At 41.8% G+C, this 14,712-nt stretch overlaps 1 protein-coding gene across 3 annotated transcripts in view; it reads right to left on the minus strand.

Annotated features, from left to right (window-relative positions):
- Positions 1 to 14,712, minus strand: part of efr3a (EFR3 homolog A (S. cerevisiae)) — a 61,878-nt gene that overhangs the window by 12,829 nt on the left and 34,337 nt on the right. For all 3 annotated transcript variants that reach the window (XM_058627192.1, XM_058627183.1, XM_058627201.1), the window contains exons 6-15: positions 12,027 to 12,148; positions 11,061 to 11,210; positions 10,537 to 10,677; positions 8,520 to 8,598; positions 8,273 to 8,408; positions 6,972 to 7,139; positions 6,674 to 6,788; positions 4,217 to 4,268; positions 2,439 to 2,611; positions 1,833 to 1,908 (exon numbers count right to left, since the gene is read on the minus strand). In XM_058627192.1, the coding sequence (XP_058483175.1) occupies positions 1,833 to 1,908; positions 2,439 to 2,611; positions 4,217 to 4,268; positions 6,674 to 6,788; positions 6,972 to 7,139; positions 8,273 to 8,408; positions 8,520 to 8,598; positions 10,537 to 10,677; positions 11,061 to 11,210; positions 12,027 to 12,148 (1,212 nt within the window). The remainder of the gene's footprint in view (positions 1 to 1,832; positions 1,909 to 2,438; positions 2,612 to 4,216; positions 4,269 to 6,673; positions 6,789 to 6,971; positions 7,140 to 8,272; positions 8,409 to 8,519; positions 8,599 to 10,536; positions 10,678 to 11,060; positions 11,211 to 12,026; positions 12,149 to 14,712) is intronic.

Below are 14,712 nucleotides of genomic sequence, written 5' to 3' on the forward strand. Positions count from 1 at the left end.
AGACCTGTAACTTCTTCTTTAAGAAGCTCTTCTGTCCTCCACTCGTTACCTGTATTAATGGCACCTGTTTGAACATGTTATCTGTATAAAAGACACCTGTCCACAGCCTCAAACGGTCAGACTCCAAACTCCACCATGGCCAAGACCAAAGAGCTGTTGAAGGACACCAGGAACAAAATTGTAGACCTGCACCAGTCTTGGAAGAGTGAATCTACAATAGGCAAGCAGCTTGGTGTGAATAAATCAACTGTGGGAGCAATTATTAGAAAATGGAAGACATACAAGACCATTGATAATCTCCCTCGATCTGGGGCTCCACGCAAGATCTCATCCCGTGGGGTCAAAATGATCATGAGAACGGTAAGCAAAAATCCCAGAACTACACGGGGGACCTGGTGAATGACCTGCAGAGAGCTGGGACCAAAGTAACAAAGGTTACCATCAGTAACACACTACGCCAACAGGGAATCAAATCCTGCAGTGCCAGACGTGTCCCCCTGCTTAAGCCAGTACATGTCCAGGCCCATCTGAAGTTTGCCAGAGAGCATATGGATGATCCAGAAGAGGATTGGGAGAATGTCATGTGGTCAGATGAAACCAAAATAGAACTTTTTGGTACAAACTCAACTTGTCGTGTTTGGATGAAGAAGAATGCTGAGTTGCATCCCAAGAACACCATACCTACTGTGAAGCATGGGGGTGGAAACATCATGCTTTGGGGCTGTTTTACTTCAAAGGGGACAGGACGACTGATCCGTGTTAAGGAAAGAATGAATGGGGCCATTTATCGTGAGATTTTGAGCCAAAAGTTCCTTCCATCAGTAAGAGCATTGAAGATGAAACGTGGCTGGGTCTTCCAGCATGACAATGACCCCAAACACACCGCCCGGGCAACGAAGGAGTGGCTCCGTAAGAAGCATTTCAAAGTCCTGGAGTTGCCTAGCCAGTCTCCAGACCTCAACCCCATAGACAATCTGTGGAGGGAGTTGAAAGTCTGTGTTGCTCGGCGACAGCCCCAAAACATCACTGCCCTAGAGGAGATCTGCATGGAAGAATGGGCCAAAATACCAGCTACATTGTGTGCAAACCTGGTGAAGACCTACATTAAAAGTTTGACCTCTGTCATTGCCAACAAAGAGTTGAACTTTTGTTATTGACCAAATACTTATTTTCCACCATAATTTACAAATAAATTCTTTCAAATTCTACAATGTGATTTCCAGGATTTTTTTCACATTCTGTCTCTCACAGTTGAAGTTTACCTATGATGAAAATTACAGACCTCTGTCATTATTTTAAGTGGGAGAACTTGCACAATCGGTGGCTGACTAAATACTTTTTTGCCCCACTGTAGCTGTAAACAGTGATATTTTATATAAAAATATGAATGATTAATCTATAATCGATCGTTAACTCTCCCGATGATCGATTAAGAAAATGTAATCGAACGCCCATCCCTACCTCAAAGATTTAAGTCAAATATGTAATTGTCATTTTTTTTGGTCATGTATTACAAACCCAACCTCCAGTTGACTTTTTACAGTGTTTATAGATTTAAAATAAGACGGAGGTCGAACCACAACACACTGACTTTAAGTTGTCATCGAACACGGAACAAGAAAGACAGTTAAATGTTCAGCACGAAAACCAAGTTTATGAGTCGAGTCCTTCGTAAATGATATGTTGCATTCAATGACCACATGATCGTGTGTAAACTAGCTGTATAGACTATACTCACTTAATACTGTTTGATTTATACATTAATATATGAATAAGTTGCTTTCAGTGTACTGTCCCTTTAAGTTGAAGAGTATAGTGGATATTTTTTTTACCTTCTTCATGAACGCCACGTCCTGTTTGGAAATCTTCTCTCGCTTAATCTTCAACGAGGCAACATTTGGAATAATCCTGAAAAAAAACACATTAAAGGGACAGTTCAGGCTTTTCTTTTCTTTTTTAAGTGTGGTGATATGAAGTACTAACGCAAAATCCACATCAGTTTAAGTCTATGATGTCTACGTCACATGTTCACTTCTTTATTTCACTGTTAGGTTTGTAAACAACTCACTCTTCCACTTTAAAGTCCATAGAGAAAATCAGTGATTTTAACATCACACACACAGGAGTTGTTGATCCACTGCTGCCTCCATCACTAAGTTCAAATGTCTTACTTTGTAAAAATTCTGCATTTAAAATCCTTTGTTCAGATTGACTTCAGTGACACAAAATGACCACACGAGGCAGCAGAGGACCAGCAGCTCCTGTGTCCCCACCAGCTAAAATCACTGATTTTCTCTGTAGGGTTTGGTGTGGGAGAGTGAAGTTTTGAATAAGTCAGCATATTCATAAGAAGTTTATTCAATTTATGTCAATAAACCTTCCTAAGCACAGTCAGCTCTGTCTAACTTAGCTGAACCGTGGAGTCCTTGTCGTCGTACCTGATGCCTCGCAGCTTGGCACGGTTGTCATGGCGATCGATGATGTTGTGCAGGATCTCCAGCACCAGCTGCCTCAGCTCGCTGTCCTCCATCAGAGAGATGGAGAAGAGCGGGTCCAGGAATGGAGGAGGCAACGCAGCTGCCATGGACTTGGACTTGAAGCCGGACGTCACCTGAAGTAAGAGGAGTGGGGAGGTGAGAGAGAGAGGGGGAGTGGGGGAGGGACAGCGGCGTGAGATTGTAGCACTGATGTGATTAATCCACATAATGATGCTGTGAGACACACAGCATCAGGACGGTGTAAAGGTCACGTTCACACTGTGCTCAAACTGTCCAAACATTAACCTTTTCTACCCGACCAGGAGTTATGATGAGTGTGAACAGCTGGGGGCACTCTGGCCTGGAGCAGTCAGACCTGCTGCAATCACAGGACATTGCGTCATTAGCCATTTGTCTAATATTTAAAAATGCACAAACTTTCAAGGATTTCAAGGACCCTCGGGGAGTTTTTTTTTTTTTTTTTAAATTTACACATGCTAAAAGATTTTGACGACCCATGGGAAGCCTCCTTAAAGTCCTTGAAAGTTTTTGAAAATACTCCTACTCCTATTTGTGCAAGAAAGTAGTGACGATATTTGCAAATTCACAAACTTTCAAGGATTTCAAGGACCCAATGGGAAGCTCCCTGAAAGTTACTGAATTTGGATAAAAAAATATACGGACTGAGGACATGATAGATAGATAGATACTTTATTCATAACACAGAGAAATTGAAGCTGCTCCTCTGTCTGTGTATGGTGCTGTGTAGTGGATGGCGTGGATTGTCCATGATGGACAGGAGCCTGTTGAGTGTGCGTCGCTCAGCTATTGATGTCAGATTGTCCAGTTCTGTGCCTACAACAGAGCCTGCCTTCCTTATTAGTTTGTAGAGTTGTTCCGATTCCGATATCGGCAGTATCGGAGGCATTTCCGATAGTGCTGAAAATGTGGGCATCGGTAAAGGCGAGTACTGGAGTCCATGCACCGATCCGATACCACGTAATTTATTAGAGCTCCGGTTCTTCTTCGCTGCTCTTGACACAGTTGCGCTGTGCTGTTTTAGAGGTGTGAAGAACTGATCACCCGACACCTGTAGACAAGTAGCTAACGTTAGCTCATCATGTCGGCGGTTTGGCAGTATTTATTTAGTTAGCTAGTTAGTGTTGAGGCTGCCCCCCCAGCACACCACTGAGTACAGGAGGGCACTCACTAGGTGTGAACCCACTCTGTCCAGGTGAGAGAGATCGATGTAGCAGGAAGACGATGGCATCTTCCACTCCCACCTTTTCCCGGTAAGCAAACTGTAGGGGGTCAAGGGCATGGCAGGTCTGTGGCCTGAGGTGATGAAGCACCAGTCGTTCCATGGTCTTCATCACGTGTGACGTCAGGGCCACAGGTCTCAAGTCGTTCATCTCTCCAGGATGGGGTTTCTTTGGGACTGGAATGATGCATGATTTTGTCTGCTCCTCACATCTTTAAAGATCTATTTCAGGTGTGTGTGTGTGTGTGTGTGTGTGTGTGTCATCACTGGCTGGCGTGCGGCACCCACCTGTGTCTCCACGCCTCAGTGACATTTCTTAGTAGAGCAGATAATTACGGAGGGGCCATGACGACTTCAAAATGTTCAAAGTCAAACTTGTATATTTCTTTTAAAATCAGACAAATGCTTTTTTTTTTGTTAAACTTGAGTTTGTTGTGGTTGCTATGGATACGGGCGTCTGCCCTGTGTGTGGACTCACCATGATGAGGGAGCTGAGCAGCATGGTCTGGACCCTCTTGGTGCCCTGATGTCTGACAAGCAAACAAACAAACATATTTACAAACAGGTAAAAAGATGCAGTTACTGTATATAAATATGTGATTTTAGCTCAGAGGGACACAGGAGCTGCTGGTCCATTGCTTCCACTTACATAAACCTAACTAAAGGATTTCAAACACCACAGCAGCGGTGGATCAACAACTCCTGTGTGGTGTGATGTTAAATTCACTGATTGTCTCTGCAGCAGAAAGACTGGAGTCAAAGTTTCCTCAGACAATCATCAGTAAAAAAAGAGCAAGTAAGAGGAAGACTGTGGTGTCTGTTTGTTTGATTTGGGATTATCTGCTTCTGAATCCCTGAGCTCTGAAGGATTAACTTGTTTTTCTTTCTTCTCACTTTTTTCATGAAGACAACCTGGAGTCACTGCAGGATATCCAGGAGGTAGGTGTGTGTGTGAGCGCACACACACGTCTTACAGTGGCCCTGGAGTGCCATTACGAAAACTAACACATTAGGAAATGCTACAACATAAAGAAGAAAAGGCTACAACATAAAGAAAAATGCTACAACATAAAGAAGAAAAGGCTACAACATAGAGAAGAAAACGCTACAACAAAGAAGAAAACGCTACAACATAAAGAGGAAAAGGCTACAACAAAAGAAGAAAACACTACAACATAAAGAAGAAAAGGCTACAACATAAAGAAGAAAGGGCTACAACATAAAGAAAAAAACACTACAACATAAAGAAGAAAACACTACAACACAAAGAAGAAACCCTACAACAAAGAAGAAAAGGCTACAACATAAAGAAGAAAAGGCTACAATATAAAGAAAAAAACACTATAACATAAAGAATAAAGGCTACAACATAAAGAAGAAAACACTACAACATAAAGAAGAAAACGCTACAACATAAAGAAGAAAACACTACAACACAAAGAAGAAACCCTACAACAAAGAAGAAAAGGCTACAACATAAAGAAGAAAAGGCTACAATATAAAGAAAAAAACACTATAACATAAAGAATAAAGGCTACAACATAAAGAAGAAAACACTACAACATAAAGAAGAAAACGCTACAACATAAAGAAGAGAACACTACAACATAAAGAAGAAAAGGCTACAACAAAGTAGAAAAGGCTACAACATAAAGAAAACGCTACAACAAAAAGAAGAAAAGGCTACAACATAAAGAAGAAAATGCTACAACATAAAGAAGAAATCTCTACAACACCAAGAAGAGAACAGAAAACGCTACAGCATTGACCAAGTGCTTACAGTTTGTTGTTGTTTGTTGTGTTTTGCTAATGTTTTTGCATTTTCTTAATGTTGTAGTGCAGAGGTCACTAACAGGTGGACCGCAGTCCGAGTCCGGACCCAGACGCTGTCCTATATGGACCTGGACCTACTGTCAATAAATTATTCAAGTATTTTAAATTTTGACGATGCGCTTCTATTTTGACCGGCACAGCTTCTCTAGACTTTACGGCCCTGGTTTAGCGAATTAGGAAATCCACTGACCAATTGCATTTGAGTTAAGCCATCCCATGTGATGCCATTAAAGCCAATCAAATGTCTGTATTCCGTGAACATTGCGACCCTGAATACAGACAGATGAAGGAGGTGCGAAGCGAGTGGCAGACGGAGAGACCAGTGAGCGACACAGCGAGAGACAAGTGAACAACACAGGGAGAGACGAGTGAGCCAAAGAAAAATAATGAAACATGGCACTTTCTAAGACGAGAAAAGTGGACAGCGCAAAACTTTCACCCCTGAATGGACAGACTCATTCATGTTCATTCTTCCCTCTGGAAGCACAAAACCATACTGTCTCATATGCTCAGAGACCGTGGCACTCATAAAAAGTGGCAATGTGAAACTGAGACAAAGCACAAAGTTTTTGACCAAACATACCCACTCAAGTCTGAACTGAGGGCACAGAAAATAAGCACTAAAATAATTTAAAAACAAATAAAGAGCGAAGAAAATAATACATATCTTCAGTGTTAGATATCTGTATAATTGTATAAAAGTGACAGGAAATATTGTCGAAATGTCGAAATTGTTCTTTATTTGATCTGACAGTCAGTTGTTGATTACATGCAGACGTTGATACAAATACTAGGCCACTTCAATACATATCCCACTACTAAATCATAACGCAAGTTAGACATTATGACATTCCTGACCTTTGCTTGAGGAAACTGGACCTTTTAGAATTTTAGTTGAATACCCCTGTTGTAGTGTGTGGCATCCCAGGGACACCATAGCATCTACTGTACACACACACACGTACGTATACATATACATATACATATACATATATATGTATATGTATATATGTATACATATATACATATATATAACTCTCAACTTGTTTTGTCAAAAGCTTCCTGTCAAGAAGTGGATGACAGTAAAAATAATTGGACTCACCCGATCTTGACGCTGTCCAGCGTGTGGCAGGGCGTCCCGTACACGGGAACTTTACCCATGATGAACATCATGACCTCAGCTCGCTGGTAATCAGGCAGGTTCCCACCAAAGAATCCTGAGGAGGAGGCAGGAGAGGAGAGAGGAGACAAAGGCAGTAAGGAAGGAAGGAAGAAGCAAGGAAGGAAATGACAGATAATATGTTCTTACATAATATGTTCAAGTATTTGTCTGATGTGTTAGACGAGATAGAAATGTGAACTGCTCCTTTAATGACACAGGAAGTGAGCATGCGTGGTACCGATGGTCTGGATGATGGCGTTCTGGACGATCCGCTCCTCGTTCTCTTTGCCACGGGTCGACGACGCGCTGGTGCTGGAGTTTCTCCTGGAGCCATCGCCGAGCTCAAAGTCCACGCTCATCCTGAGGTGTTTGAGCAGAGTGTTGAAGACCTCGAGCACAGTGGGTCCTACTCACACACACGCACATACACAGAAAACACACACACCATCAAACACTAGGAGTGGCCAAAATCTATAACGATAAGCTACAACATAGCTAACGCTCGGCTTCATTGCTAACTTTCAGTTTATATCACTAACACTCAGCCACAAAATTGCTAACACTCAGCTACGACGTCGCTAACACTGAATAACCTCATTGCTGCATCGCTAACACTTAGTTTGATCTAAAACTAAAATGATGCTAAAGACCAAATGTGATGCTAACACTCAGTGACAACAGCTCTAACGATCGGCTGCGTCACTCGCTAACACTCAGCTACGTCTTTGCTAACATTCCATTACATAACCGGCACTCATCATCAAAGTTGCTGAAAATCTGCTGTGTTGCTAACTGTTAACCTTCAGTTATGCCGCTAACACTCAGCTACATCTTTGCTAACGTTTAGTCATGTAAAACTGGGATAAAACGATGCTTAAGACCAAAGGTGACGCCAACACTCGGGTGAAGAGAAACAACAAACACTCAGGTGTTTTTGTTTTTTCTGGTCACTGCGGGTTTGTTTACATTTAAACACGTTTTCAAGTTTTCGAGATCACATTTAATCACATTATTTACATCAATGTTCTGCAGTTTGAGGAGGAAAACAAACTTCTTCCAGTTTTTCAGATGTTTTTCATGTTTTTTTACATAAACATTTTACACATTTGTTCGTAAGAACATCATCAGCACATTGAAGTCGAGTGTTTCAGCACGTTTGGTCAATGATGATGATGATGGTGATGGTGATACTGTACCCAGCCACAGGTTAGCAGGAGTAGGGCTTTCATTTTCAAACGTGAACACGTCACTTTTTTTACACTCGTGAGTCATTCCTTTATTTCCCCAGACGGAGGCGATAAAACGCACAAAATCATAAAAAAAATTTAAGAAAGAAAATTAAACAATTTAAATGTTCTACAACAGACAAACAGTCAGTCATATCAAGAGTTTCACAATGCTTTAATTCACATATCTGTCCAACGGTTCTATGGACAGACGTCAAACTGGACAGGTGACTTACTGAGGACACCAATGCCAGAACTTTCTCCAGCTCAATGAAATGATTGTTTGTGTTGTTGTTGTTTTTGGTAAACTCACCCACGGAGCCTTTGGCGGCTATGGCCACCGTCTCCAGCAGAACCTGGACGATGCCGGCTCTGACACGCGGCATGGTCTTTTTGTGGTTGTCCAGGTGATTGAGAACCTGCTGAATGACGTGGTGGGAGTGCTGGGCCTACAGGAGGAGGAGGAAGGGGAGGAGTCACATGAATAATTCATTCATTCAGTGAGAGATATGGAGGATGTGGTGATGACTAGGCTGAAGGGGGCGGGGCTAACAGTTTACCTGTATGGAGTACATGATGATCCTGAAGCAGGAAACTGCAAACTCGTTTGGGTCCCACAGGTGATGATTGTCCAGGTGACTAGAGACAGAAAACAAACAAACATCATGTGAAGTAATGGTTTTATTAGTCACATGTTACATGTTAATAATTAAGTTACAAACCATCGTGGAATTCACCAAACCAAACCTCATAGAGAAAATCAGTGATTTCAGCTGGCGGGGACACAGCCACTTTGTGACCACATGAGGCAGCAGTAGACTAGCAGCTCCTGTGTCCCTGCAAGCTAAAATCAGTGATTTTTTTCTACATCATTAGCCTTTCTTTCCCCCCTTTAATTATTCTGTGCTGTTGTCTATGGTCGGTCTCTGACAGACAGACAGATACTGACTGAGGGGAAACTGCTGAGTCAGAGTCTGAGTGAAGGTATTTTTGACCTAAAAACTTCCCAGTGATGAAGCAGTGCGACAAAACAAATCCAAATCAAATCCTGTGTTGCAGAAACAGAGAGTGAAAGGAGATGGACAGAATGGGAATAGAGGAGCGGAAGAAAAGCAGATAATAAGGGTAAGAGGGCAGAGAGAAGGGAGGAAGCAGAGGACGAAGATGAGGCGGAGGAGGATTTTGAGCTGGCTGTGTGGGAACACTTTGCCAAAATGACGTCAAACCAAACCCCCAAAACCCTCCTCCCCACAGTTAACCCCAATCCCTGCTATTTATAGTCTGAAGACGCTACGGTGTCCTCTTCCTCCTCCTCATCCTCCTAAAGGGGCTTTGGAGAAGAAACTCCATCTTATAACAGAGAGAAGAGACTGCACATCTCTGCTGCACGTCAAGCCAACACACAGCATATGAAACCACAAATGAACATAAGCTACAAGGTAAAACACAGTAAAACACCACAGAATCCCAGCAACTGAGGCCGACATCTGTTTTGTTTACGTGTGGCGATTGTTCAGCATCTTCGTCTTTTGAAAATTGTGTCTGTGTTCATACATATTCATGAATGCATGAATGTTTGTCCAGATTGTGCCTCTTTCTTTAAACTTGTTATTTCCAGCACAGCTCCTACCTAAGTTTATTATCAGAGCTGACAAAAGCAGGACATTAAGTTAATAAAGAGAATCAGTTAATAAGCTGATGTGACTTTCAGTTTTCTCGGTTTGTACATTTTTTGAATCTCAAAGAAAGAAGTAGAAGTGATTATTCTGTGAGACAGTGACAGACAGTGACTCACACAGACGGACACTTTAATAAAGCCTGAGCAGAGACGGGGGACAAGAGAGAGACAAGAGACACGATGACAACAAGCGAAAACAGAAAATCTCATCTGTAAGAAAACAGATCAGACAATAATACCACAGAAATATTCAGAGTCATCACCACACATCACTGTCAGACAGACTTTTCCAACAGGAAGCTGAAGTTTGTAAACCACTCACTCTCCCACACCAAACCTCATTTTAAAATTCACTTTAAACCCAGGATTAAGAAATTAAATGTGACATCAAATGTGTTTTTGACAAATGTGACAACTTTTTAATCATTTTAATACTTATATTTGGGACTCTGGAGGCCCTACCTGAAAAAAACTTATAAAAAGCACCAGTGCACAAGAAAAGCCCAGAATAACAATAAAAGAGATTATCTCCAGTGGAGAGTTTTAAATCCCATTTGTACCTTTCTTTCAAAATAAAAGCCCTGTAAATACATCACACTGGACTCAGTAAACAGGATTCACATCGAGTGAAAACAGGACAACGGGTGTCAGCTGCTCCATCACTGACAGAACCAATTAATACCACGACACCTGAAGGTCTGAGACTCTGAGCCGGAGATTCAGTCTACGTCAACAGAGACAGACGAGACACATGAGAGTTCACATGAACCTAAATTACGTGAGAAATAACCTCACTTCATACTCAACCACATTTACATTGTAATTTGAATATTTTCTAGTTTTATAGAAGTAAAGTGATGATTTTTAAATGTAGCGGTGGTTAACTCTCAGGTACTCACACTAACACGGGTCGCACGGCGTTGTTCATGTTGCCATATGCCGCTCTGCCCAGAAGTTCTCTGAAGCAGCTCTCAGCCAGCGTTGCCGGGTTCTCCTCGCCGTCCTCACCCACCCCCGATGGCGTGCTGGGATGCCCCGCCCTGTGGGAGGAGACACAGACAGTTCAGAGACAAAGAAGACGACGACAGGACAGGAGACGAAGACTGGACTGAGCATCAACTTCTGCATCTGTTACTGACAAATGTGACCCTTATTGTTAGACATAGACGGTGGTGTAGTGGTTAGCGCTCTTGCCTTGCAGCGAGAATACCCGGGTTCGAGCCCCAGTTGGAACAAGGGCCTTTCTGCATGGAGTTTGCATGTTCTCCCTGTGTGTGCGTGGGTTTTCTCCGGGTTCTCCGGCTTCCTCCCACAGTCCAAAAACATGACATATATACACATATACATATATATATACATATATATACACATATATATATACATATATACACATCTGATGTCAGTGTTAATAAAGTGTCATCACCTGTCCAGGTCGTCCATGTCCTGCATGTTGAAGAGCATGGACGGGATGAGTTTGTCCATGTGCTGAGGCTCCCAAATGATCGCTTGAAGCTCGTCATTCACCGTCTTCCTAACCACACCTTGAAGACCTTTAATCCCTGCAACACGGATCCTGACACAGGGCACACACACGCACACACACAAACGATTAAACCCAGGATTATGGATTTTAAAGTTCACTTTAAAACCAGGATTAAGGATTTAAATATCCAGGATTATGGATTTTAAAATTTCTGCATGGAGTTTGCATGTTCTCCCCGTGTGTGCGTGGGTTCTCTCCAGGTTCTCCGGCTTCCTCCCACAGTCCAAAAACATGCAATGTGGGGATTAGGTAAATTGGACACTCTAAATTGACCGTGAGTGTGAGAGTGAATGGTTGTTTGTCTCTATCTGTGTGTGGCCCTGCGATGGACTGGCGAACAGTCCAGGGTGTACCCCGCCTATCGCCCGATGTAGCTGAGATTGTCCCCCCGCGACCCTCTGGTGGAGGTTAAAGCGGTAGATGATGACTGACTTTAAACCCAGTATTAAGGATTTGAACTCAGGATTATGGATTTTAAAATTCACTTAAACCCAGCATTATGGATTTAAATAGGGCTGGGCGATATGGACCAAAACTGATATTGCGATATCTTTTGTTGGAATGGTGATATGCAATATTATAACGGGTTAGCTCGCTAGGTCAGATTTAAATATCCAGGATTATGGGTCATTAAATTGACTTTAAACCCAGGATTAAAGATTAATCTGTACTTTAAGAAGTAAAGATTTATATTTCCTTTTACTTTAGGATGAACTCGGGTTAGAACAAGGAGTTTTTAAACTTTGTTTCAGGATCGAACCTTTTAACATGTTATTATTAATTTACTTGGTCTTTTAACATCAGGATTAACTCTAGGATCATGGATATAGGCGGACGTGGTATCACCTGGTTCTGGTCTCAGGATCTTCGTGGGTGGAGTGACACATGGCACTGAACTGAGACACAAAGAAGTCGTAGCGTCGGTGGTAGGAGGGCGTGTCCTCCTCGATGTTCGCAAACTTCACAAACTAGAGAGAGAGAGAGAGAGAGAGGGGGTGAGAGAGAGCGAGGGAGAGACAGAAAGAGAGGGAGAGCATGTTATCCTTTACATTTTTGGCTCTTGGGAAAAAAAAAACAGAGGAAGAAATTTAACAAACATAAAAAAAATCAACTCAGGATTTGACCGAAAACTAAATCATCATCTTTAACAGAACATAAAACTCCCTTCTCCCCCCACACTTGCAAAAAATCCACCAAATTATTTGTTAACCGATAAAAAGTAAAACCCGTTTTCAGTCTTGTCTTTAGCATTCGTACAAACATTAGTTTAGCATCCACGTCCACACTGTTCTCCACTCTATTTCTCCTTGTAATATAAACAGCCATCTTAGCCTGGCCGATTAAAAAGTTAAATAACTGACAGCGAGTTTTCTTTTTCCTAAACAAAGAAAAAACCTGAAACAGAGAGTGAAACAGAGGACTTAATCTAATCTCTGAGTGAACAGAAAGGACATGAATCAATGACATTTGGATTTACAACAGAGATAAAAGCATTCACAGCCACCGCAGCGTGGAGAAGCCTCCACTGTAGGTCTCCGGCTTTCTTGATTAGCGGTGGTTCATACAGAGCCTTCCACTCAGGCTTCTGAGCTGTTGTGAGGGACAGGTGAGTCCTCCAAGGAGTGTCCACTCTGTCCCTGAGCTTGCTCTGCAGTAGTGCTTTTAAAACTAAGTAATACATTGTCTTTCCTGTCATGTTCCGCAAACCATAATCAATAAAATCATTCACTTTCAAATAAAAACCAGAGTCACTTTCAAAAACAGGAGTTATGTTCATGTTGGGGAAAGAGTCAGTGGGATCTGGCTGAGCTGAGCCGTTAGAATAGTTTGTTAAAATCAGAATCAGCTTTATTGGCCAAGTATGTGAACACATAGGAATTTGACTCCGGTTTTATCCAGCACACGCTGTACATTAACCGTAAACATGAACATACATAAACATCAACATATCTTAACATACATTCAACTTGAAAGAACAAAGGACAACAAGAACAAAGAGGGCTCGGGAGTCTCTGTGCGTCCACGTCGCCACGATCGTCACAAGTTTGGTTAAGATCTGACCTTCCATCGCAAAGTTAGAAGAGTTTGTTGTGTGTTGTGAAATACCAGACGTCATAGTGTCTGCCATCACCAGGGGGTGCTGTTTTTGAAAGTGAATATTTTCATATAGGCGTCTTCAGGGATGGACTATCATCAATCCTAGCAAGTTTGGTTCAGATTGGAGTAGCATTCGCAAAGTTGTAGCAGTTTGTTTTTTGTCGCAAATATCTGACTTTGCAGTGTTGCCATGGCAACACCCTTAAACGATTTGTTATCATATTCAGCACGCATCATCTACTATGTGTTTTGATTGTTTTCACTAATTTTGAGTTTGATACGATGAACTCTGTAAAAGTTATAAGCAAAATTGTGAATTGGTTGTATTTTCTGTTACCACCAAGAGGCACTGTTTTTAAAATTTCCTTTTTTTGCATAGGCATCTTCAGCGAGGGCCCATCATCAATCGTCACAGGTTTGGTTAAGATCTGACCTTCCATCGCAAAGTAATAAGAGTTTGTTGTGTGTTGCGAAGAATCGTGATTTTCGCCAACTTTGCCACCCATTTTCTTGTACACCACGATACTTATGGAAAAGTTTTCAATAACTTTAGATCCTTAACTTGTTCACAGTGACCTCACCAAGTTTAAATGTGATCGCACAAAAGCTCTAGGACTAGTTCAAGCAAATACCAGGTGTCATAGTGTCTGCTGTCACCAGGGGGCGCTGTTTTTGAAAGTGAATATTTTCATATAGGCGTCTTCAGGGCCGGACTATCATCAATCCTAGTAAGTTTGGTTCAGATTGGACTCGGATTCGCAAAGTTGTAGCAGTTTGTTTTTTGTCACAAATATCTGACTGTGCAGTGTTGCCATGGCAACACCGTTGAACGATTTGTTATCATATTAAGCACACATCTACCATGTGTTTTAAATGTTTTCACTCATTTTGAGTTTGATACAATGAACTCTGTAAAAGTTATTACCGAAATTGTGTGTTTTTTGTATTTTCTGTTACCACCAGGAGGTGCTGTTTTCAAAAGGTACAGTTTTTTCATAGACTTCTTCAGCAATGGTCCATCATCAACCCTAACAAATTTGGTTGGGATGGGACCTTCTATCGCAAAGTTATAAGAGTTTTGTTGCCTGTGGCGAAACATTTAAATTTTCACCAACTTTGCCTGCCCCTATCTTGAAAACCATGAGACTTATTAGAAACCTTTTAATAACTTTAGATCCTCAACCTGTCCACAGTAACCTCACCAAGTTTGAAGTTGATTCCATGAAAGGACAAGTTCATTCACATACCATGCCAAAATTGGCAAAAAATGAACTTTCAATCCAAGATGGCAGCTTTCCTGTTCGTTTTAGAGCATAGACTGCGCTGACTTTTTTGACCGTACCGACCTAAGGAACGCGTGTACCAAGTTTTGTGCATGTACATTAAACGTGCTCCTCAGGCCCACAAGTTTTAGGGGGTGGAGCAGTTATTTGCC

The sequence above is a fragment of the Solea solea genome, chromosome 1, assembly GCF_958295425.1.
Source record: "Solea solea chromosome 1, fSolSol10.1, whole genome shotgun sequence".
Lineage (NCBI taxonomy): Eukaryota > Metazoa > Chordata > Actinopteri > Pleuronectiformes > Soleidae > Solea > Solea solea.